Here is a 23,245-nt window from a genome sequence, read left to right on the forward strand (position 1 = left end):
ATTCTTAAACAAGACAAGCAAAATTAACAAATTTTTTAAAAGAAAAATAAATTTTGATATACAACATTAATGAAATAGGCAAATCTATAATTGTTATCCTTGTAGTATTCCACCACTTTGCAACCCCCAACGTACACAGCCGAATCAATCTCAATAAACGTATTGTTGAAACCCTCTTATTTCATGTTTTCTACAATTCTCAAACACAATAAAACTATATAGTTTGCCAAAGTATTTGGCATCTCTTACTCGGAAGCGAATTCCAATGATAAAAAAAATCATGTAGAGGATAGCGAACCACCCAATGAATATTACACATACGAAGCATGCATCGTAGTCCAAGCAAGACAAGTAAAATGACACTGAAAAATAATAAAAAAAGGGTCAACGCGCCCCCTGAACTTGTGACACGGGATCATCTAACCCAATTTATACTTTTTTGAACAACTAACTCCAAAACTCTTCATTTTTGGGTCAAATAACCCGATAATTTATATTTATATTTTAAAAAATAGATTTAGAATAATTATATCGCAACAATTAGAAAAATATCTAATTATTTTTTGTATCTCTCGCCTCCGATTGGATTTTACACGTTTTAAAAATATAATTATGGGGTTATCTGATCCAAAATTGAAGAGTTTTGGGGTTCGTTGTTCAAAAAAAGTATAAATTGAATTAGATGACCACATGTCACAAGTTCAGGGGGCGCGTTGACCCTTTGTTCAAAAATAATATATATATAGTTTCATCATCCAAACATAAAGAACAATGGAGGTTATCAGATGACAAAATACTTCAATTCACTAGAGCAATATTCAAAGATACTCTATCTCTGGCCAACAGCCATAACAAAATGTATTATAACTACAAAGGACAATAATATTACGGGACTTTTAAAATTTATTGTAGTTATTTTGTTTGACAGAGTTAGAATTTATTTACATTAGTAGTTAGTTGGTAGCAGTTAAATTTTTATATTTTACATTGGTCTTAAACACTGCACCTTTTAAGATTCGAAACCGAGATTTCAGAAATACACTGAAGCGCTTTATCCACTTGAATTAAGTCTCACCGGCTGTAATTACTTATTAGATAGTCCTAGTGTATTATTTAAATAAAAAATAATAATGAAATGTATTGAACTATATAAAAAATAAACTTTCAGAATCCAAAACATAATTTTATTAAATTTAGGTAGTTGAAATATTTAAAGCATAAAAAGTCAAGACTTTAACAACTAAATAAGCTTTATTTCCAAAGTTGGTAACGTGTTCCTTAGCAAAATTTACAATCAATAAGACAAAGCAGAACTAATCAACATGTATATGTACAATAAAGGGAATATTCTTTTATAAAAAAAAGTCAATTATACAGTATAGAATATAAAACTAAATAAAGGAACAATTAAAAGTTGTATATATTAAAAATGATATTTTTAGGATGTTACTATTCCACGCATCTAATTACTAGCCACCGCCCCTATTTTTTACATACTTGCCCTTTTTTAAAAAAGAACATTCTCTCCACCTCATTCGAATTCGATGACGGGCGACGCTTGAAATTCGTCTGAAAACGAATATCGAAAACCGGAATCGAGTGTTCCATCCACTTACGGAGTAATTTTTATTATTTAAATTTTGTAATTTCGAATTTTTTAATTTTTTTGATGTAAATCTGCAGAAAACGTCCTCCTAAGGCGTTTTTTGCTGATAGATAACGCCCTCCTGGAACGTTTCCATCAGCAGAAAACGCCCTCCTGGGGCGTTTCCTCTAAGCAGAAAACGCCCTAGGAGGGCGTTTTACATAGGTGGGGCGGCGGCGGCAACCGGAACGCCACCGCCAACACCTATTTTTTTTATAAATTAAAATCTAAATTAAAATCTAAATTAATATTATTAAATTATTTATTAATAATAACACAAATGTTAATATCAGATATATATATTTTACGGGTTAAGTTTGAAGAGTTGTCGATGATGGTATTGACTACAGTGGATAAATCAATGTCACGCAGCTGTTTGAAAGTGATTCTTAAGCGATTAAATGGGCTAAAACAATTGTCATTCGGATTAGATTTGAATTGGTTATATCTTCTCACAAAAATGGAGGGACTCGGAAGATTCTGAGATGTTCACAGGGTGAGCGGTATAGAGGTTCTTTGGCAGATTCTGATTCCTCTTCACGGAATAATACTAAAGTCTTTTTGCAAAACCTCTTTTAAAAACAATGATTATAATACTTAAAATATCTTTATCCATAAAATCATCGAGTTAGCCGAGTCATTACAACTATCAAGCTCAACTCCACTTTGGGTGATTCAAGTTAAACCCACAACAACTCTTTATAAATCCGGAGAAAGAGAAAAAATGCATTCAAAATGTAATCTCAGTCTTTTCAAAACATAGGGAGCTCAACAAAACCCAAGCATCAAACATCAATCTCGACAATTATTTCATAAACACATACTTCAGACAAATATAACATACTAAAGCATATGATGAACGACCTCTCAGTTGTCGACATACCACAACATGTCAATTCATAAATGTCATGACCAAAATTATTGAGCCGACGGCGCTAGGGAATGGTAGTGGTAGCTCCAAAACCTGTAGCAAGCCTAAAATCATAAAAACTTTTTCGTAAATAACAAATATATGGAAGAAAACATACAACATATATACAAATATTTACACTAGTCGTTCTATTAAACATATGGGCTCTAGCTTCCGTACCACGTACTGGCCCCACGATAATATACATATACTAGTGTATCTAATATATATCACCGGCAACTGGTGTCGTGAATAAAACAACACAGACGTAGCCTACAAAAGATATCAACAAGGATAGCAAGTAAAACAACAAACATATACACTGCTGTCAAGGCCACGACTCTGTAAACTTGGGACTACTACTGCAGCTCTACGGAAGTCAGGAACTATACGTGCGACTGACGACTTCCAGATCCAAAAAGGTGGACTCTAGCCAAGTTCAGACACTAAGCACATGAAAATGTTTAAATACAACGGGTCAGACTATGCTGAGTGAGATTACAAATTACTAACGGTATTGTAAAAATAACATCGCATTTAAAACAATCATTTATACGATATACAATATAAGTCAAGTATTTGATCGGATCGAAACCCTAATCTTATAAACAATCCTGAACTAGGCATTTCCTAGTATTCATAAACAATAACAATTTTTTAATCTTGATGGAGGTTACGGGATAGTTCAACCATGTCAACCAACCATCTGGTCGGGCACCAGGATAGTTCCACCAACATGCCTCATACCATCTTAAATCCAACGATCATTCGGAGTCCTGGGATAGTTCAACCATGGTGACTCGTTAGATACAGGCCGCGGGATAGTTCAACCATGCTGACCTCGTATCGCTCTCACAAATAAGTTAGTCTATTTCTGCTTGCTAAGACTTACCCGACACTATTGATCACACAGCCTATTGACACCCAATAGGTAGTTGTTCCCTCGGATCGCAAACCGGAATCTTATACTTAAAACAATCAAACAAATTAATACAATACAATTCAAATCACATATAATATGCGATGTATGCAATAATATCTTATATAATATAGAAAATAGCTTTTACGAACATTATACTTCATAATACACATAAAATAGTAATAAAAGCAAATTTTAGCATCAAATACAGGACTATAACTCTTTGATTTTCAGACCTTATTCAAACAAATTTCAATATCCAGTAACTTTCAAAGATTTTAAAAACTATCAATTTAGACTTATTACTTTTGGAGATTAAGCAATCAACTTAGAAGCATTTTCATGACATCAGTTTAACTCATAGTTTAGACCTAAACATAAAATAAGATAATTAATTCTCAAAATTCAAAAGAAATCCAGAAATTAACTAAGTTGATTATGTTAATTAGCACTCATTTGCACCTGCACTTTCATATAATTTCTGGATTAGGTTAATTTGCACCTGCACTTTCTAAACATGTATACTTATGCTTAATTTGACTTTTAATCAGTTTTTATTGATTTGATTTAGTAATAAAAAAATCAGTACTAATTTATATTAAACTACTTACCTTTGAGAAGAAGACTGATCGACGATGAAGAATAGGAGCAGAAGCACGCTTTTGAAGCAGTAGAGGCGGCCAAAATTCAGTTGGAAGCTTAGAGTAACAGAGGCGCTCGTCGGATCAGAAATGATGACAAACGAAGGAGCTGTAACGTTGACGCAACAGAGACAAACCAACAAAGATGATGTGAAGAGATAACCGGTGTTGAAGCAACAAAGACGATGTGGCCAAGACAGAAAAATCAAAGAAGAGAGTGACTGTGAGAGTTGGAGTCTTGGAGGCGGTGACACATTAGATTAGGGTTTTTGGAATTTAGACTTTAAGAGTTTAGTATATCATTTATTCATTTTAGGGCTATAAGTTTTCTCATATCAAAACTACGTAGTTTTGTTAACCCTAATTATATAACATATTATATAAATTAATTTAAATATAAATTAGTTCGCGAACACCTAATCGAGTTTTAAACGAGCTTGTTCGCGAACTATATACGAGCTCGTTCCTAAACTTGTTCACGCACTCTTATTCGAGCTCGTTCACGAGCTTGTTCACGAACCACTAATCGAGCTGTTCGTGAACCTAAACGAATTAACGAACTTAAAAAAATATTCGAGTTCGATTCATTTAGAATGCGAACGAACACGAACCGAGATCTTATCGAGCCGAATACTGAGCTGCTCGCAAACTTAGGACCACTTGTTTAATCATAAAATTGACCATCCAAAAGTCCTCACCTGGTGAAACAGCTTTTGCGGATAAGCCTGAGATTATTTGATTTTAATCATAGAGTAGGTGGCTTAGGATTGGTTTATGTTGTTGAACTTTTAATTTATGTTTTTGGTAGGCTATTATCTTTCTTTTTATATTAGGTTGAACTTGCTTTATTTGCTCTCCCAACTTCTTTTGAACTTGCTTTATATGCTTTCCCATTTTCTTTCTGATCTTATTCTTTTGGTTTTCTGCTTATTTTTGTGTACATATATAAACTAATCTTAAAAATTCTTGATATAGACTTTTATTGTTCAAGATGATCTAATCATATATCATTCAGATTGGAATAAGAAACAATTAAAGAAATTAAATTAGGTAGCCATAAATTCAAGGGGAGCCAATTTAGGTGATAGTTAAGCTATCCTATATTTTATACATATCATATATTCATAGTTAGTTGAAGTTTCTAGCTTTTATTTGGCTCTACTTTTCAGAATTTTGTCATCATTAAAATAAGGGAGATTCTTGGTTAAATGTTACTCCTAATTTTTGATCTAAAATTTTGTTAAGTAATATATAATGTTTGCTCTTATGTGGTATTTGAGCAAAGCAAGATCTAACATGGGAGATGAAGAAGTTAAGACTGAAGATGAAGAGTATAAAATTGAAGAGCCAATTCAAAAAATATTCAAGCTGGGCTTGCTCATCACGTTGTGTTAATCTTCTCTGTAACAATATTTGGGTTTAATAAGTTTTAAAGACTGAAGCTCAAAAATATTTTAGATGCATATAGAACATTCTTGTACAATTATTTTAAAGGACAATTTTGAAAAAAAAAAATTAGGCTGATTGTCTTATAGTATGTCCATATGCATGAAAGAATAAACTGATTGTACATGAGAAAGAAATTATCTTTTTAACAGTTTTTCACATGATTTTCTTCTCATATACATTTTTGAATGGTTTTACAATATATTGATCTGTCTTATAACCTAACAAACCTGAATTGAAAAGAATTTTTTTAAAAAATATTTATAAGGCTATTTTTTGGTATTTTTCTATAAATAGTACATCTTTTTCACTTATTCTTTTCAAGCGAGATTTTAGAGAAAATGCACTTTTAGTGGGAGAATATTTTTTATGCATTATTTGATCTTTTAATCACTGTTTTATTGAGTTTCATTCATTTGTATTTTTTATATTCAAAAATACTTATATGTTAATATGTATTTGTGAGGTTTTTATGTATTCCAAAAGAGCATGTTATTATTGAGAGGTTTTGTAAATGCCTAGTTGACGAGTTTACTAGTTATAGAGTTTTTAAGATTTGGAAAAATCAGGAGAGAAAATCTCAGGCTAAAGAGAGTAGTTTTTAGTGCTGTATTTTTAATGTTTTTGTTTTTAGCTCGGAATACAAACCGATAATGGAATACGCAAGTTGGGGATACCTTGGAAAGTGAAAGTAAACACTTGCTGAACAACTATAAATCTCTGTGTGATATATTTTTTAGCTCTTTACTTTTTTTCTTTTTTAGCATATGCTCTACTTAAATTAGCTTTATCTGTCTGATAATTTATTAAGCTACTTTTTAAAGTATAATTATTTTTTATAAGTTCAATTCACCCTCCTTTTGAGCAGTCTTACATAACTAGCAATCGTTATCATTATCCCTGCTATCGCCTCATTTTTTTTTTAATTTTCTTCTTCTTTGCTTTCTTCTTCTTCCTCTTTATTTTCTGATATTTTTAATATTTTTCGTCATGAGCATGTATAAAAAAACAATATATAATATTGTCTTTTCATATTATATTAACGATTTTGTGCATTTTCATGTTTTTCTATTATGATGATTGTAAATTTTTGGAGTTAAATTGTGGGATTTGTGTATGTTTATTGTGTTTGTAGGTTATTTAAATTATGCAGCACGACTTTTTGATTATAACTGATTTTTAAATATTTATAATATTAGAGCATCCCCAATGGTGTTCTTTATAATAAAGAGCATCTTCTTTTAAATAAAAAACATTTTAAGTTTAAAGATTACTTTTTTTTAATTTTACTCCAATACTCTTTAATTTTAACTCTTTATTGTACCTTTTTTTCTAATAAATATTAATTAAATATATTTTTTATTTTTATTTTTATATTAGAGAAGTAAAAATTATATATATTAAAAATAATATATATTTAATTTAATTTAAAAATTAAATATAATTGATGAAATATGAAATAAAGAGTGAAAATTGGCTCTCCACGTATAGAGAGCCAAACCCAGTCTCTTCTCTAAATATAAATAATAGCTAGTATATAGGACTTGTATTTGGTTATTGCACTCTTTAATTTAAAGAGTTTGACTCTTTTAAAGAGTCTACTGGGGATGCTTTTATAGTGTTATACGCATCTTGATCTGCATTTGATATTTGATTGACCTTGTTAATTTGTATTGAGATAAAATATTGATATCTTAATTGTACGTAAAAAAAATAAAATAAATTAAAGTTATATCGAATAATCGGCGGTTTGGTTTCAAATGGGAATATAAAAACAAATCAAAACTTTTAATAAATCAAATACAACTAAACAGCCAATCACCAGAATTAAATGAAATGGCCAACACTCCAATGAACTAATTAATAATGTCAAGCAATCAACTTTAAACCAAATAACCCTTTTTGAATTCAAAAGAATGTCCACTGCCGCCATTTATATTCTTAACCAAAGGCAATAAAATCAAAGTCAAAATTCCACAACTCGTGAAATCAAAAACACGTCTCAGTAACAGAAACCATACATTTTCAGGTTTAAATCATTGAATCAATACCTAAACTAACATCATTTAACACACGAATCAATAAGAATATGAGCAACAATAAAAGAAGAAAGGCAGTGGCATGCATATTTGTGTTCATAACGTATGAACAGAGAAACGGTTTCAAACAATCACAACGTGAAATGATTTCGAGAGGTTCAAGCCAAGATAAACAATCAACGAGATACCTCTCACAACCAATAATAAACAGCTTTGAGCACAAACCCATCGGCATAACAAAATATGAAGAACACAATAGCCATAAAATCTCAAAAACGATAAATCGACGGTGATTAGTACGGAGAGATTAACATACCGAATAACAAATTTAATACGTAGAATCGAAGAGGATTGAGTTAGCTACAACAACAAATAAAAAGATCACGATTCAGTGCTAAAACGGACGAGAACAGATCAAAATATGGAAGAGTCGCTGTTAAACCAAAACTGAAACTATAACTCAAAACGATGAACTCCTCTAAAAAAACTCAATCGATGAACCGTGCGGCTATTATAACAGATAGATTTACGCACCAATTTCAATCCCGAAGCTTAGAGATCGAAGAGGACTGAGCTAACTACGGCGGAAAACAAATGGAGCTCGATTCGGTGCTAAAACGAATGAGAATGGATCAAAATATGGAACGTTGCACTATAGAACTAAAACAGAAAATTGACGAACTAACTTACCGATTTGCAGCAGAAAAAGAGAAGATTAGGATGTAAGATTTTCAGTTTTTGCTAGGGCTTAGAGATGGCTACGGTTTGCAAACGATGAAGGTTAAAATTTAGGATAAAAGAATGGTTTAAATCGATATATATATATATATATATATATAGGAAATAAGAAAAATGACGGGAAGTTTAGGTATTTACTCCAAAAATGAAAATATTTGCACATTTTACCTCAACACAGAAAAGTTGCAGAAAATACCTCACATTTTTTTTATATTTATGTTTTTACTCTGGGTTTAAAAATATTTATGATTTTACTCCGTTATCATCTGGTTATCATAAATCCTTCTGTAATTATATTTTTGCGCACGTTATCATCCAATTATCATAATCTTATCATATTTCATTATCATCTAGGTATCTTACTGCAGTGTTATGATAACAACACGATAATATACTGATACTGAGATGATAATCAGATACTGTTTTATCATAACATAATCATAGATATTATCATAACATTATCATATTTCATTATCATCTAGTTATCTTACTGCAGTGTTATGATAACAACATGATAATATACTGATACTGACATGATAATCAAATATTGTTTTATCATAACATAATCATATATATTATCATAACATTATCATCTTGATACCATAAATATCATCATCTCGGTATCATATGATAATGTTATGATAACGAAATATGATAATATTATGATAACGATTTTATAATCAAACATTATTTTATGCAGAATTTTTTTCCCCGCAATGTTATGATAACTACATGATAATACAGTGATACTCATATGATAATCAGAGGCTGTTTTTTTATAAAAAAATAATTTTTTCTACAGTGTTATGATAATGTGATGATAATACAGTGATACTCATATGATAATCAGATGCTGTTTTGTTTGCAGAAAATCGTTTTTTTCATCATAAAATCGTTTTTCATGCAGCTTTTTAGATCTAAAATTGAAAAAAATCAAGATTAATTTATTTAGATCTGAAAGTTAAAATGAATTGTATTTATCACCACGAATTAAAAAAATCGCTAAAATCAAATATGAAAGAACGGTGAAACGACGACGAAACGATGGCGGAGCGACAACGGATCGATGAAGGAACGATGACGAAAGAAAGAATAAAAATGGAAAAGAAAAGAAGAATAAAGAAGAAGAAGAAGAAGAAAAATGGCGAAAAAAAAAGAAAGCAGAGAAGAGAAAGAAGAAGAAAGAGAAAGGAAAGAGAAAGGGAAAAAAAGTGACAGATAGTATATGATTAGAGTAAAAGAAATATGATTAGAGTAAAATAATAATAAAAAGTAGGTATAATTATAATATAAATATGTTTTAGAGTAAAAAAATAATTATAGTAAAAGGATGAGATATTTTCTCTATCTTTTCCTTCTTGAGGGAGGAAATCCTATTATTTTTAAAAAAAGAGTATTTTTCCTAATTTTCTCAAAAATGACGTTGCAGCATAAATTGTGAGCCACAGTTTCCTAATTGAAATTTTTTTTGAAGGAGTTGGTCCAACCATGCGTGGGCTGTGCATGAAGTATATGGGCCTTGCATAAACATGGGCTTGCATGGTTGTGCATGTGTTACATAATTCAACTCAAAGGATTTAAACAAATCATGGGTCAACTAACCCAAAATAAAAACGAACGTGAATTGAATTACGACCGAAACAACGAACGACTAAAGAAAAATAATAATAATAAATTACAGAAAGTTCAACGGAAATACAAAAATAAAAAGAAATTTAAAAAAAATAAAAAATACGGGATATTACATTTATTTTCTTCTTCTTCGCTTTCTTCTTCGTTATTTTATGATATTTTTAATGATTTTTCATCGTTAGCGTGTATAAAAAGACAGTATATAATATTGTCTTTCATATTACCTTAACGATTTTGTGCATTTTTATATTTTTCTGTTATGATGATTGTAAATTTGTGGAATTAAATTATGTGATTTATGTATGTTTATTGTGTTAATTTGTATGTTTTTTAAATTATGCAGCACGACTTTTTGATTATAACTGATTTTTAAATATTTACAACGTTACAGTTTGATCTTCGATTGATATTTGGTTGACTTTATTAATTTGTATTGAGATAAATATTGATATCTTAATTGTACGTGAAAAAAATAAAATAAATTAAAGTTATATCGAAATAAAATATTAATATAATAATATTTGATTAGTATTTGATTAATTTTTGGTTGATCTAAGAATTGACGAAAAAAACGACACTGAACGTGATTTTTTTAAAATATATAGAATTTAATTATACGGTACATAATAAGTGCTAAAATAATTATGAACTAAAATAGATAAAAAGTAATCAAAAACTATATTAAAAAAATGAGAACTAATATATTTTTTTTAGAAGTTTAAATTAATCAACTTACTATATTTTTGATTGATTTTTAATTGATATTTAGTTTTTATTGATAGATAATTGATATTTAATTGATCTTAAAACTAATGAAATTGATGAAACTGTATGTGAAAAAAATTAAATAAAGCAAATAAAAAAATTAAAATTAAATATCGGGTAGTAATAAGTGTAGAAAAATAATAAGCAAAAAACATATTGGAAAAAATGTTAAAAAATAAAAATTTGTATGATTTAAGAAAAACAAATATATTAAGAGAGAATAATTATGAAATATAAAGATTTTTAATTGATAGTAAAAAAAATTATAATAAATCATATAAAAAAACTAAAATATTTGCCAACCAGGCCCTGCTAGTATTAGAAGCCTCAATATTTTCATTTTGTAACAAATAAAATTCAAAAACTCTTAAATGACATCTATCTATTTGCATTGCAACTCAAATTTCAAACCTCAAAACGACGTCACTTCGCTTGTGCGCGGCATTAGAGGGACACGACCCAAACGGCGTTCATGGCAAAGCAGTTGGTAATACTTAGGAGTTTGAATTCCTTACGTCAAATATATTTATTTACCTTTTCTTCACTCTAATTCCTTTATCCCATTTTTATCTTTAACCAGGTAATTAATTCCATACAATACAATTTTCATTGTCAAACTAATTAATTCTTGTTTGGCTTTTTAAAAAATAAATTGCACCCATTTTGTTTTATCTTTTTCTTTGTAGTCTTTAATTTGCTATAGTATTGATCAATCATAATGTTTAAATTTTGTGATCATTACATTTTTCAGATACTGATTTTTATTTTGACACAATCCATTCTGTCTTCAATCATCAAGATGATAGGATCGTTTCTATCAAGAACCCTTATGTACGTAACTACGTACCAATTATTTTCTTTTACGAATATTAATCAGTTTCCAGTTCTGAGATTAATGTTTGTTAATTTTGTTATTTGACAGAATGATATTTGGGTATGCTTATCCTGCTTACGAATGCTTTAAAGTGGTGGAGAAGACAGACATTGACGTTCAGCAACTCTTGTTTTGGTGTCAATACTGGTATAAATTAAGACATATGTTTGATTAGTTAAAAAAAGTCTACGATTGGTTTGTTTTTAGTATATTTTGTTTTACGTTATATCACATTTGATTACGAATGAATGAATCAAACACGGTCTAAAATAATGTATATAGTGCTAATCATATGCTTGTTTTTCATTTTTCGTTAGGATTTTAGTTGCGACGCTCACAGTTTGTGAAAGAATATGCGACAACTTAATTTCATGGTAGTATACATCTGTTTTAAATTTTATTTTGGCATTAATTTTATGTTGTTCTGTTCTTATATACATGCTCAAGTTTCTGTTTTCTTGTTATATTAGGTTGCCAATGTACAGTGAAGCAAAATTGGCAGTATTTATATATCTCTGGCATCAAAAAACAAGAGTATGTATTACAAGAATATAGATTCTAAATGAAGTATTGTTCGTTACTTTGGTTCGTAATAAGACGGTTTCATTTTCAGGGAACAATTTATGTGTATAATGCGTTTTTCCGCCCGGTGGTGAGGAAACATGAGACTGAAATTGATGATAGCTTGTTGGAGCTAAGAGTTAAGGGTGGGAAGATTGCACTTGTTTATTGGGAAAAGGCTGCAATTTATGGGCAGACAAAGGTTTTTGAAGTTTTGCAGTATGTTTCTTCTCAATCTGCATTATGGCCTCGTTCTGTTCAGGTATGCAAATAGACTTGCCACATTTTTCTCGTTACTTGGTTTCAATTGAGGTTAAAACTCCGTGACTCACTTCAAAGTAAGTAAGTAAATTCGAAACATATAAAATATAGTTAATCTGGTTTGAAACAAGCTATTGTTACAAAATTCGGTGAATACAGCTAAAACAACCCTGCCTAGCTTAGAATATCATGAACAGAGTTCCGTAGGTTGAACGCCTTTTTCAAGGAAATGTAGAATAACAGGAACATTTAAACTTCAAAGAGATTTACGTCAATTAGTGGAATAAGAGAATAGAAGAAGAAAACACAAACAGTCCGTGACTGAATAAGAGACGGAATGAGACGATTAAAAGAGATTAAATATTATTAAACATAAAAAGATAACACGCGACCGCCCATCCTGGCCCCTTGGTTCAGCCATCCGCGACATCTAATTGGTCGAATTTAGACCGTTGATTTCAAACGGATTGCATATGGATATATTTGATGGATAATTAGTTGCTTTCACTTGCTTACTTATAGTTGTTCATTTCCATTGGCTTGCAGCAAGAATCAAATGCTACTACAAATGAAAAACCTTTAGTTTGTGATTCAAATGCCCAGAAGGATACCAAGGAAAGGCAGTCCACCACACTTAGCTTACAATCCAAAGCCTCCTCAAGTGTAAAATAAAGCATTGTCATCATGCATTAGGAATGTAGTTCTTTGAGCAAGGTGTAAATTGTAGATACTAAATAGCGGATATTTTTTCTTCTTGCATGCCAATCTCACATAATTTTACAATTCTTATTCATATTGTATTTATATTAGGTCGATGCCAATACGTTGCGCGGCTGAGTTTTAATTGCTCAACTATTTTCTAAGAATTATTTTTTTGAATTCACAATATTGATTTGTATAATGTTTGGATTTTTTTTTATAATACGGCCTATAATTTATTGATATAGTTAAATTTGTTAATTAAAGGGTTAATGGTGAAAAAAAACAAACCTTTACGATTTATTGCAATTTAAACCAAATCTTTTAATATTTGTAATAATAGAAAAATTGCATTTTTTGTTGCAATAATAGCCAAATTGGTGGCCAAACTTGTTGTTTTCAATTAAGATATTAAGCTATTTTTTTTTATGAATACTAATATATTAAAAGTCACAAGAAGTGGTAAAAAACTTAAAAAACACTCAATATTTTTCACACAAAAAGTGCAATTTGGCTATTATTACAACGAAAAAAATGCAATTTGGCTATTATTTAAAAAGTTAAAAGGTTTGGTTAAAATTGTAACAAGTCGTAAAGGTTTGGCTTTTTTGTGCCATTATGCCTTAATTAAAATATAAAAACTCAACATATTAAATAGCTTATGAACATTTTAATACATTAAAACTCATCAAATTTTATTACCATATAGCTTTTAAATTCAATTAGTTTAAATTATAATTATTTAGAATTTAAATATATATTTTATGTCATTCCTCTGTAAATAGAGTAGCCCTATATTTAAACTCTTTAAATTTCATAACTTCAAAACATCAGTCGATCAAAACACAGAAGTAGGTCAAAACACGAAATTTTTTTGTGTCGTCGATATGGATCCTAGTTAATTAGGGTCACTTATGAGTGCAAGCAAACCCGAAAACATAAAATTAGGGTTAACTTGAAGTTCGGAGGATCCGAAAATCGATTCTTGTTAGGGGAAAGGAAGAACACGGCGCCACTCCACAATGGCGGCGACACAAGACGTCGGTTCATTGTTTGGCTCGAGATTTTATGCAAAACAGCTCAAAAAAATCGAAAGGCGAAGGAAAACATTCTAAAACATACTAGGATTGAAAAATAATGTCTAAAATCGAATTAAACACCCTAAATTCATGTTCCTAAACTGATTTCATGGCAATCAAGAAAAAATAGCTAAAAACTCAACAACCATGACAATTATGGCATTCTATGTTATGAGCATACATTTTAAATGCCTGAATTAAATAGTATCATCATGTGATTTAACACATGTAAACAGTCTATATACATGTTTCTAAGACAATCATATTGAGAATTCAAAGGCATTGACAATCATGGAAAAAACAGTTTATATCAAGAACACGGTTTTTAGACAATTTCACAGCAAAATAACCTAACATGCATTCTAATATATCAAATTAGCAGCTCTAAATCATATATGATAAAACGTGATGACATAACAATTTGGATCCTTAGAAGTACCGTTTTGAGTCCTTGTCTCGTTCTCTGGTGATCCAAATGTAGAATTCAGCTTTAGATCAATGTGCAGCACTGTGTTCTTAAATAATTCAAGCATTTTATCTTAATTTAATCGACTAGTGTGTGTGAGAGGGGGTTTGGCCAAAACTAGAGTGTGCTTTTCTGGGGTGCTTAATTGCCGACCATTAGATAAGCTGTCTAGAGGCCTATTTATAGTGGTTAGGGGTAATTTAGGAATAGTTAGAGTCTAAGTTATGTTAGGAGTCTGTCAATTAAAGTTAGAGATGTACACGGTGAAAGTGTGTGAAGTGATAGAGTTTTAAAATTAGTGTTAGCTTTTACTATCATACTCCCTCCGTCCCAATAGAGTTGTCCATTTTATCTTTATCACACAGTTTAAGAAAACACAATTATTAATATGAGTTTTATAATTCTTTCTCTACTTTTCTTGTCATAGCCTTATGTAGGGACCACTTTTAATTTATTTATAGATAATGGACTTTAAATAGGGATAGTATAGGAAGATTGAGTGTTAAAATTGTTACTTTTTAGAAGTAGACAAGAGTTTTTGGACAAGAAAATTTCTCAAAGTGGACAACTCTATTTGGACGAAGGGAGTATTTAGGATTTTACCAATCAAAATTTGTATTAATTATTACAGGTTAAGTAAACTATGGTTAAAATTTATGTTTGGTGTCCAAAAATATTAAAAAGACTTTTGGGATCCTATACTTTTGGTATGATCAATTTTAATTTCGAACTTGCAAACTGGTCCATAAATTTTTAAAATATTACAATTAGTCCAGTTTTTTTAGACTTAAACTACAATCTTTTTGGACTTTTATAAGTTATTTACGATTAATTACATTTTAACTCCCTAAGTTCGCAGGTGTGCACCGATCACGTCTGCTTAAATTCAAACAAACGGATCGATAGCTCGTCATCAGGACGAATTTCTCTGAAAATCGTCATTGGACCCTTCGGTTTTTTATCACTTTGTATCATTTAAAAAATAAGTGTATATACAATTTTTTTATAAGACGGAAAGAGTAAGATTTTTTATGACCTTTAAATATATATTTTATTCATTAAAAAATGAAAAACCCAATTTAAATATTTGGAAAAGTAGGACTAGTAATTTTAGAACTAAACAAATTTAAAGATAGGAGATAAGTTTGGGAAAAGGAGGAAACGTGTCCTATATCTGCCTACACTCATTTAAAGTTTGAAAAGCACAGAAATATTTAAAGCCGCATAACCAAAATCCAAAGAAACAGTCGCAGACACAGAAAAGCAGCAAAATGAGACTCATCCACTGAAACCTTTTTTTCTCCTCTTGTGACTCACGAGACATCACACAAACTATATATATATACTATATGATACCCTCAAGAAACCAAAAAAAAGAAAGAAAACTCACGGGAAAAACAAGAAAAGGAAAGCAAAAAAGGGGAGAGAATTAATGGAGAAGAGCACAGGAAAGTTAAAGAAAAGTGGTGGGGGAAATGGAGAGGTTGTAGATGGTTCGGATATAATGGAGTTGGTTGGGAATGAGAAGGTGTTTATGAGTTTTGTGGATCATAAGTTTGAAGAGCTTGACAGAGATAAAGACGGTCATCTCTCTGTCAAAGAACTTGAGCCTGCTGTTGCTGATATTGGTGCTGCTCTTGGTTTGCCTGCTAAAGGTTCTTCTCCGGATTCTGATCACATCTATTCTGAGGTCAGTCTAAGATGAATCAAACTCATGATCTCGACAGTTTGCTATTAAACGTTTATACCATTTGAGCTATAATTTATTGGTCACTCTTCCGTTTTTTCTTTTCAGTTTGGGTTCTTCTTACAATTGTTTTTAAAAATTCTTTATTGTTTTTATATTTTACGTTTTGAGTGTGCATAAGTTCTAGAGCACTATAAATCAGCTACTTCTTTGGAGATTATTAATATATTCGATTCATAAAAAGAAAAACCTGGCTAAGATAATTAAAAGATTTGTTTTTAATATAATCTGTTTTGAAATATTATTATTAGCTTTTTAACAACTTTAATAACGTCAATAATAACTACTAATATTAATTTTTAAAAACTTTAACAACTTTAATATGAATTTTTAAATTTAAAGAATATGTATAAAGAGTGTTTAAAAAAGTTAAAGATACATTATACTAGTATTTACTCCTCTTATTTCGGTCATATGAAAGGATACTAATATTAAACTTTTTTAAACACTCTTTATACATATTCTTTAAATTTAAAAATTCATATTAATTTTAATATTATATAAAATAATTAATTAATTTTAAATTTAAAAATGTTATATTTTATTATTTTATAATATTTGAGACTTTTACAGAAGTCAAGTCCTTGAGTTCTTGGATTATTATGAGATAATGTTAGTAAATCATATTTAATTTTTACTAGCTTCAAGTCATCATGTAGGAAAAATGAAGATGTTGCTTACTGTTGCCAAACCGAATATAGATTTGATATTAATGAATTATTACTCATCTTATTTCGGTCATAATATTTATAGTTTTATCCTCAGACAATACTATATATAAATTTTATAAATATTTTCATTAAATTAATCTCTTTTTAAAATTTGTTGATATCTTACTATGACTCTTTGACAATTTTGTATCCTTTCATATGAAAATAAAATAAATATAGAAAAACAGTACATGTCATGTATTAATATTATAAAATAACAAATATTATAAAATAAAATAACTTTTTAAAGTGAAAAGTATTACGGCCCAAAAGAATTATAAAATATTAAAATATTAAATTTAATAATAAATATAAATTATGAGAATTAAGTCTAAATTTTTATTGATTCTATTATAATTTGTATTATAAGTATTTATTTCATACATACATTGATTGTATCATATTATATTTATAACAAGTTAATGAGTATTTATAATAAAAATTTATTTAATTAGTAGAAATTTTTTTATGAATTTTTTCATAATTAACTCTTTATCGGTTTGTTGTACCTTGAGTGCAATAATTTTTCTCATATGATACTTGGCTCCAGATCAATTACTTTTGGGTTTTATATTTGTTTCCATTTGTAGTAGCTAGTATCATTATCATGCATGCACATAATTCAACTCAGGTCGGTGCATTGGAACTTTACTTGACTTTTTGTACTTGACTTTTCCCTTTCCTACTTTTTCTTTTTATCATTTAGTAGGTGAGAGGAATCTAGTGACGAATGTTATGGAAACTCTCTATATGATGTGTCAAATTCATTTATTTTAATTTTTGTTTTATTATACATTCATTAAATATTTATTAATTACTATTAATTTTTTTATATTTCTTCCTTTCTAAATTTAATTATACTAAATTGATAATTATAAACAATTTTTAATTAATTTAATAATATGCTCCTTTCGTCCTACTGTAATTGACAAAATAATTACTCCTCCGTCCCAATAGAGTTGTACACTTTACCTTTATCACACAGTTTAAGAAAATCAATTATTATTTATGGGTTTTATAAAATTTATCTTACTTTTCTTGTCATACTCTATTTAATATGGGGTCCACTTGCAATTTACTTTCAATTTACTCATTAGTGAATTTTAATAGGGGTAATATAGAAAAATTGAGTGTAAAAGTTAACTAGTTTTTGAAAGTGGACAAGAGTTTTGGGACAAAAAAATTTCTCAAAGTGGACAACTCTATTGGGACGGAGGGAGTAAATTTCAATAACCATTACAAACTAATAAATGACATAGAAAGTTATTTGTATACCCTTCTATTGATAATAGAGCTAATTAATGCTATTAGTATATTAGTTAAATTTTCATTAAATATTCACCATTTTTCCATAAAAGATATGACTTTAATCAAGGTAAAGATGGAAAATTAAAAAAAAAATTATAGTTATGTTAGTTTTGTCAATTAGAATGGGACACCAAAAACTCTATATTTTGTTAATTAGAGTGGGACGGAGGGAGTAATAGTTTATACTCCCTCCATCCATTTTTAGTTGTCACTTTAGACTAATATATTTATCCATTAATAGTTGTCATTTTAGAATTTCTATGTGACTTTTACAATAATCTTCCAAGTCTAATTTTCTTATTAAATCACTTCATTAAATGTAAGTTCAATTTTCAAAACTAAATCATCCAATAGTATAATTAAGAATTTTATTTTTAAAATTAAATTTTTCAATAGTGGAATTTATAAATAGGGTTAAACTAGTTTTTATGCTTATAATTTAAAACAAAAACCCACTTTCTTAATCCTAGCAGTTTATTCAAAAGTGACAACTAAAAAAAATGGAGGGAGTACTAATTAATTTTGTATGTCAATTTTTAATATGTTGTATGTGTGTGTTTAAATGGCGGGTTACTGAGCTATAGATACACTATTGTACCATCATTCACATTTTACATTTTGATATTCCAGTTTTGTTTTGTTTTTTCTAAACGGTAAGTACTATTAGGACTAGTAATTGTGGCAATAGAAAAGTGGAGTGACATAATTTCCATTGGCCAAGTAAGCAATAATTTGTTTAAATTTACCGAATAACGTCCGGTTGTGAAAAATGTGAAAATTGAGATATCAAGATATAAAAAAAAATGAAAAAATGGTAAACAAAGTGTAAAAAGCATTTAGTAACCGCAAGAAATGTTAACCCTAGAAAATCTCCTTTACAATTGTGCTTGATAAAGCATGCATGTTTATGTATAGGTTCTTAAGGAATTCACGCATGGAAAGCAAGAGAGAGTGAGCAAGATTGAGTTTAAAGAGGTTCTTTCAGATATATTGCTAGGAATGGCTGCAGGTTTGAAGCGAGATCCTATTGTCATCCTTCGTATGGAAGGCGACGATCTGTTAGAGTTCGTCAATGGACCGAGTTATGAAGCTGAAATGGTTTCCATATTCTCAGAGCTAGAATTACCCAATGCATCACTCCATCACTACATCGCTAAGGCTTTCGAGAAGCTTACTGTTGATCAAGGGATGCCTCCGTCTTCCGATCCTTGGGTAATATCAATTAGCACAATGCTGCTCGGAAATTTTTAAAATTTTACGTTTCAGCATTTCATTTTTGTTTCTAGAATCAATTTTGAAATTCGGTAACTCTATCTTTATACTAATATTTTAGTCAAATTATTTTATCTATCGATAACTAATAGTAAATTAAATATATAATTTTTAAAATTTAAGTTTGTATCTTTCATCATTGTATCATAAAAATAAGTTAAGGAACCAAAATATATTTTATTTTTTTTTATCAAATTAGATCTTTCAATTTTTATATTTGATGCTCGGATATAAATTGTCATGACTCGCAAAGTCAACTGACCAGACTGTCAAAATTATTTTTTAGATATATTTCAGTAATGTAACATTATTTTACGTAATCTTTTCCAGTGTTCCTCGTTTTGACAATTTTGTTCCGTATTATATGAATTATCATTTCTTAGACTAATGATCAACACAATTTGATTTGGATATTTTTGATTCTCCAGGTAATGACTAATATTGTGGAGGCAGCCCTGCAATGTTATGGAGGAGAAAATGATGATGATAAAGCAGTTTCTCAAGAAATATTTTTGGCGGAGTTGAAGGAAGTAGCAGAATTTGTGGCCAAGCGTCTCAAAGAACAGCCTGTTATTGTTGCTCATAGTGAAAATACATTTGATGGAAGTGGCATTGAGAGGCTACTCAGTAACAAATTTGAATTAGATAAGGTATTTCTGCCTTTTCAAAAAAATTAGCATTGAATCCCTACATTTTTATCTGTCAATTTAGTCCTTAGACTTTTTAATTCTTTAGACATTAAGTTTCCCGTCACGAAATGAAGTGTGTGTACTACTCGTGTCGTTGGTGTGAGTGGCATAAGTTCTTTTATATGTTTGTTCACTTTAACTTTATTAAAATTTAGTTTATGTACTTTTATTTTTATATTGAGTCCCTAAATTGATTTTTTTCGGTTTGAATTAATACTATTAACAGTTTTTACGACGGAAGGAATCTATGTCTATAAAATTAAAAGTCGATGTTGAATAAAAATGGAGATCTAATGTCAAAAATGAGAGAAGTGCATTGACTAAAAAATACGTTATGCTTTCGGTCATCATTGTCATCTCATGCAGCAACATATTATTGAAATATACTACCACTTGAATCGGATACTTGTAGATCTATTATAACAGTAAGTTTCCTATCTAATTCGCATAATCGAGGTACATGCAGCTTCATTACACTCTGTTCTTCAATGCAGACACTAAATACAGCTATAGAAAGTTTGCCAAAAGATCGCAATGTGAAACTGTCTAAGGAGTTCTTAAGATTGGCATTAGATGCTATTGCTCCATCAGCTGGTCTACCTCCAATTGGTGCTGTTGTTGAGGTACTAAACATTATTTATTTATCTATTTACTTTGTCTTAATTTAATTGATTAATCTGTGTTGGATTTTTCATTTCTATTTTTAGGATATTTTTGACTTAATTTATTTCTTTTTACCATATTCAATAATATCTTCTAAATCATTTCTTTAGTGAAATATGAAGTAATTAAAGTCTTAATTGCTACAAACACAAAAACTTTATTTGTTATTTCAAATCTAACTAAAAATTTTAAAATCGTTAATTTTAGTTTAATTTTCACACTTGGCTTACAATTCTAACCATTTATCTAATTTAATGGCATATTCATCCAAAATTGCCAAATTGTTTTTAAATAATTCAATTTTAATCAAACTTTACTTTTTTTCAATGTAGTACTTATACAAATTAGGATAAAAGGATATATCGAAGTGTACTTTATAGAAAGATATGCTAAAATTGATAATTTTAAATTTTTTTGTTAGAACTGAGCAAACACGTAAAGATTTGACATTTTTTGATGTCAAAGCCTATTTAATATGATAAAAGGGTATGTGCATAAAAATATTGTTAATTTTACAGATAGACGCGGTAGTAGGGGAAGTGTTTAAGATGATAAATGCAGATGATGGGAAGCTGGTTAGAGAAGAAGAATTCAAGAAGTTAATGACTGAAATATTGGCAAGTATAATGTTGCAATTACAAGGAAATCCCATCACAGTTTCTACAAATTCTGTTGTGCATGAGCCTCTTGCCTCCTCCTCTACACTTCTGCAGCCTTCTTCTTAATTAGTTACGTTTAAATATGATATATTATTATGTATTATATGTGCTTTAAATATATCAACAAAAAAATAAAGGCAATCTTAACATATAAAATAATAATTGAATTTGATGTTAATAAGATGGATAAGTACGTATGTATATGGTTGTATCTTGTTTAAATTAACTTTAATGTGCAAACATAGATTTAGTATCATAGCGACTAAGTACTCCCTCCGTCCCGTTTAAGAAGGGACAAATGACTTTTTCACATATATTAAGAAAGCATTAATTACTATAATATTTTCTTATTTTACCCCTATTTATGATAGTGTTGTATTTTGTGTATATGCTAATAGTCATTAATTATGGAAAGAGAAAAGGGGGTAAAAAAGGAAAATTCATATAAGTTGGCACAAAAAACACGATATGACCTTCTTAAGTGGGACAAATAAAAATGAGATATGTCCTTTCTTAAATGGGACGGAGGGAGTATATATTTTCGATCGTACTTTTTTTTATTTGTATTTCTGTAAATTTATTTTCATACTGTTATAATTTTGAGTTCAAAAAGAGCTTTAAAAGTAATTTAGCCATGTATATACTCATGCTTCATCCACATGTATATCTGTTCGAAAGGAAATATTTTTCGATTCGAATATAATATACAGGTCTCATGTTTTGATGTTTAACCGGATCGTATGCAAGGAACAATCACAAAGTGTGATTAATGTAATTTCTAACATTAAAATTATGTGGATCGATATGGAAGTCCAAAGACTCAAGCGAGAAAGTAATTAAAAACTACTCTTAAATTACATTGTCAATCCGCAGATTTGGGAAAAAGACTGAATTTATACAAACCTAAATCTAATTATTTATAGTCATGTCTAAACTCGTAATCAAACGAAGAATCATACTCCTAATAGGAGTTTAACTCTTTTATTGAGACTAGTTTCACATTACGTGCTATGCACGTGGCTCGTAACGTAATTACTCAATGAACATATTAGTAAATTTATTATAATTATATCAATTTTTTTTATTTATAATTAATATTAAATTAGTTAAGAATTTTTATAAAAGTAAATATAATATATTCGGTTATTAATTTTTTTTTTTCATACTGAATTTATTCTTCTTTTGGTTTTATAATAACCATAATTAAATAGTTAGTTAATTTTATTAATAATATTTTTAAAAATAATAAGATAGAAATTTAAATAATAATATATTGACCAAATATAGTATTTTAATTTTGTAGTTCAATCAAACTAAAAAATAGGTATTCCTACTAATTTGGAGACAATCTAGTTATTTTTTACATACTAAAAATTAAATTGGAGATAATTTAGCTACCTATTCTAATTAGGACTTTAATTACAATAGTGATTCATTAAATAACTAATTAGTTAATGACTATAAAACCTTTATTTAGTAGTAAACTGAAAAGGATTATTCAGTAAATTTGCCTTCCCCCCCC

At 29.1% G+C, this 23,245-nt stretch overlaps 2 protein-coding genes and 1 long non-coding RNA gene across 3 annotated transcripts; 2 read left to right on the plus strand and 1 right to left on the minus strand.

Moving 5' to 3' along the window:
- Positions 1-2,426: 2,426 nt before the first annotated feature.
- On the minus strand, positions 2,427-4,436 carry LOC126682812 (uncharacterized). Its single transcript, XR_008790796.1, has 2 exons — positions 4,086-4,436; positions 2,427-2,620 (listed from the first exon to the last, which is right to left on the minus strand). It is a non-coding gene; the product is annotated as an uncharacterized LOC126682812 (long non-coding RNA).
- Positions 4,437-11,211: 6,775 nt separating this feature from the next.
- Positions 11,212-13,257, plus strand: LOC126683163 (putative HVA22-like protein g). The gene is made up of 7 exons (XM_050378997.2): positions 11,212-11,315; positions 11,487-11,566; positions 11,658-11,756; positions 11,927-11,983; positions 12,080-12,143; positions 12,223-12,432; positions 12,978-13,257. The coding sequence occupies exons 2-7, from the start codon at positions 11,535-11,537 to the stop codon at positions 13,101-13,103; spliced, it is 588 nt and encodes a 195-aa protein (XP_050234954.1). The 5' UTR covers positions 11,212-11,315; positions 11,487-11,534; the 3' UTR covers positions 13,104-13,257.
- Positions 13,258-15,888: 2,631 nt separating this feature from the next.
- On the plus strand, positions 15,889-21,924 carry LOC126683344 (uncharacterized). The gene is made up of 5 exons (XM_050379204.2): positions 15,889-16,365; positions 19,356-19,652; positions 20,141-20,362; positions 20,896-21,024; positions 21,583-21,924. Exons 1-5 carry the CDS (start codon positions 16,108-16,110, stop codon positions 21,787-21,789), a joined length of 1,113 nt encoding a protein of 370 aa, XP_050235161.1. The 5' UTR covers positions 15,889-16,107; the 3' UTR covers positions 21,790-21,924.
- The last annotated feature ends 1,321 nt before the right edge of the window (positions 21,925-23,245 follow it).

This window comes from Mercurialis annua, linkage group LG5 (assembly GCF_937616625.2).
Source record: "Mercurialis annua linkage group LG5, ddMerAnnu1.2, whole genome shotgun sequence".
In the NCBI taxonomy this organism is placed as follows: domain Eukaryota; kingdom Viridiplantae; phylum Streptophyta; class Magnoliopsida; order Malpighiales; family Euphorbiaceae; genus Mercurialis; species Mercurialis annua.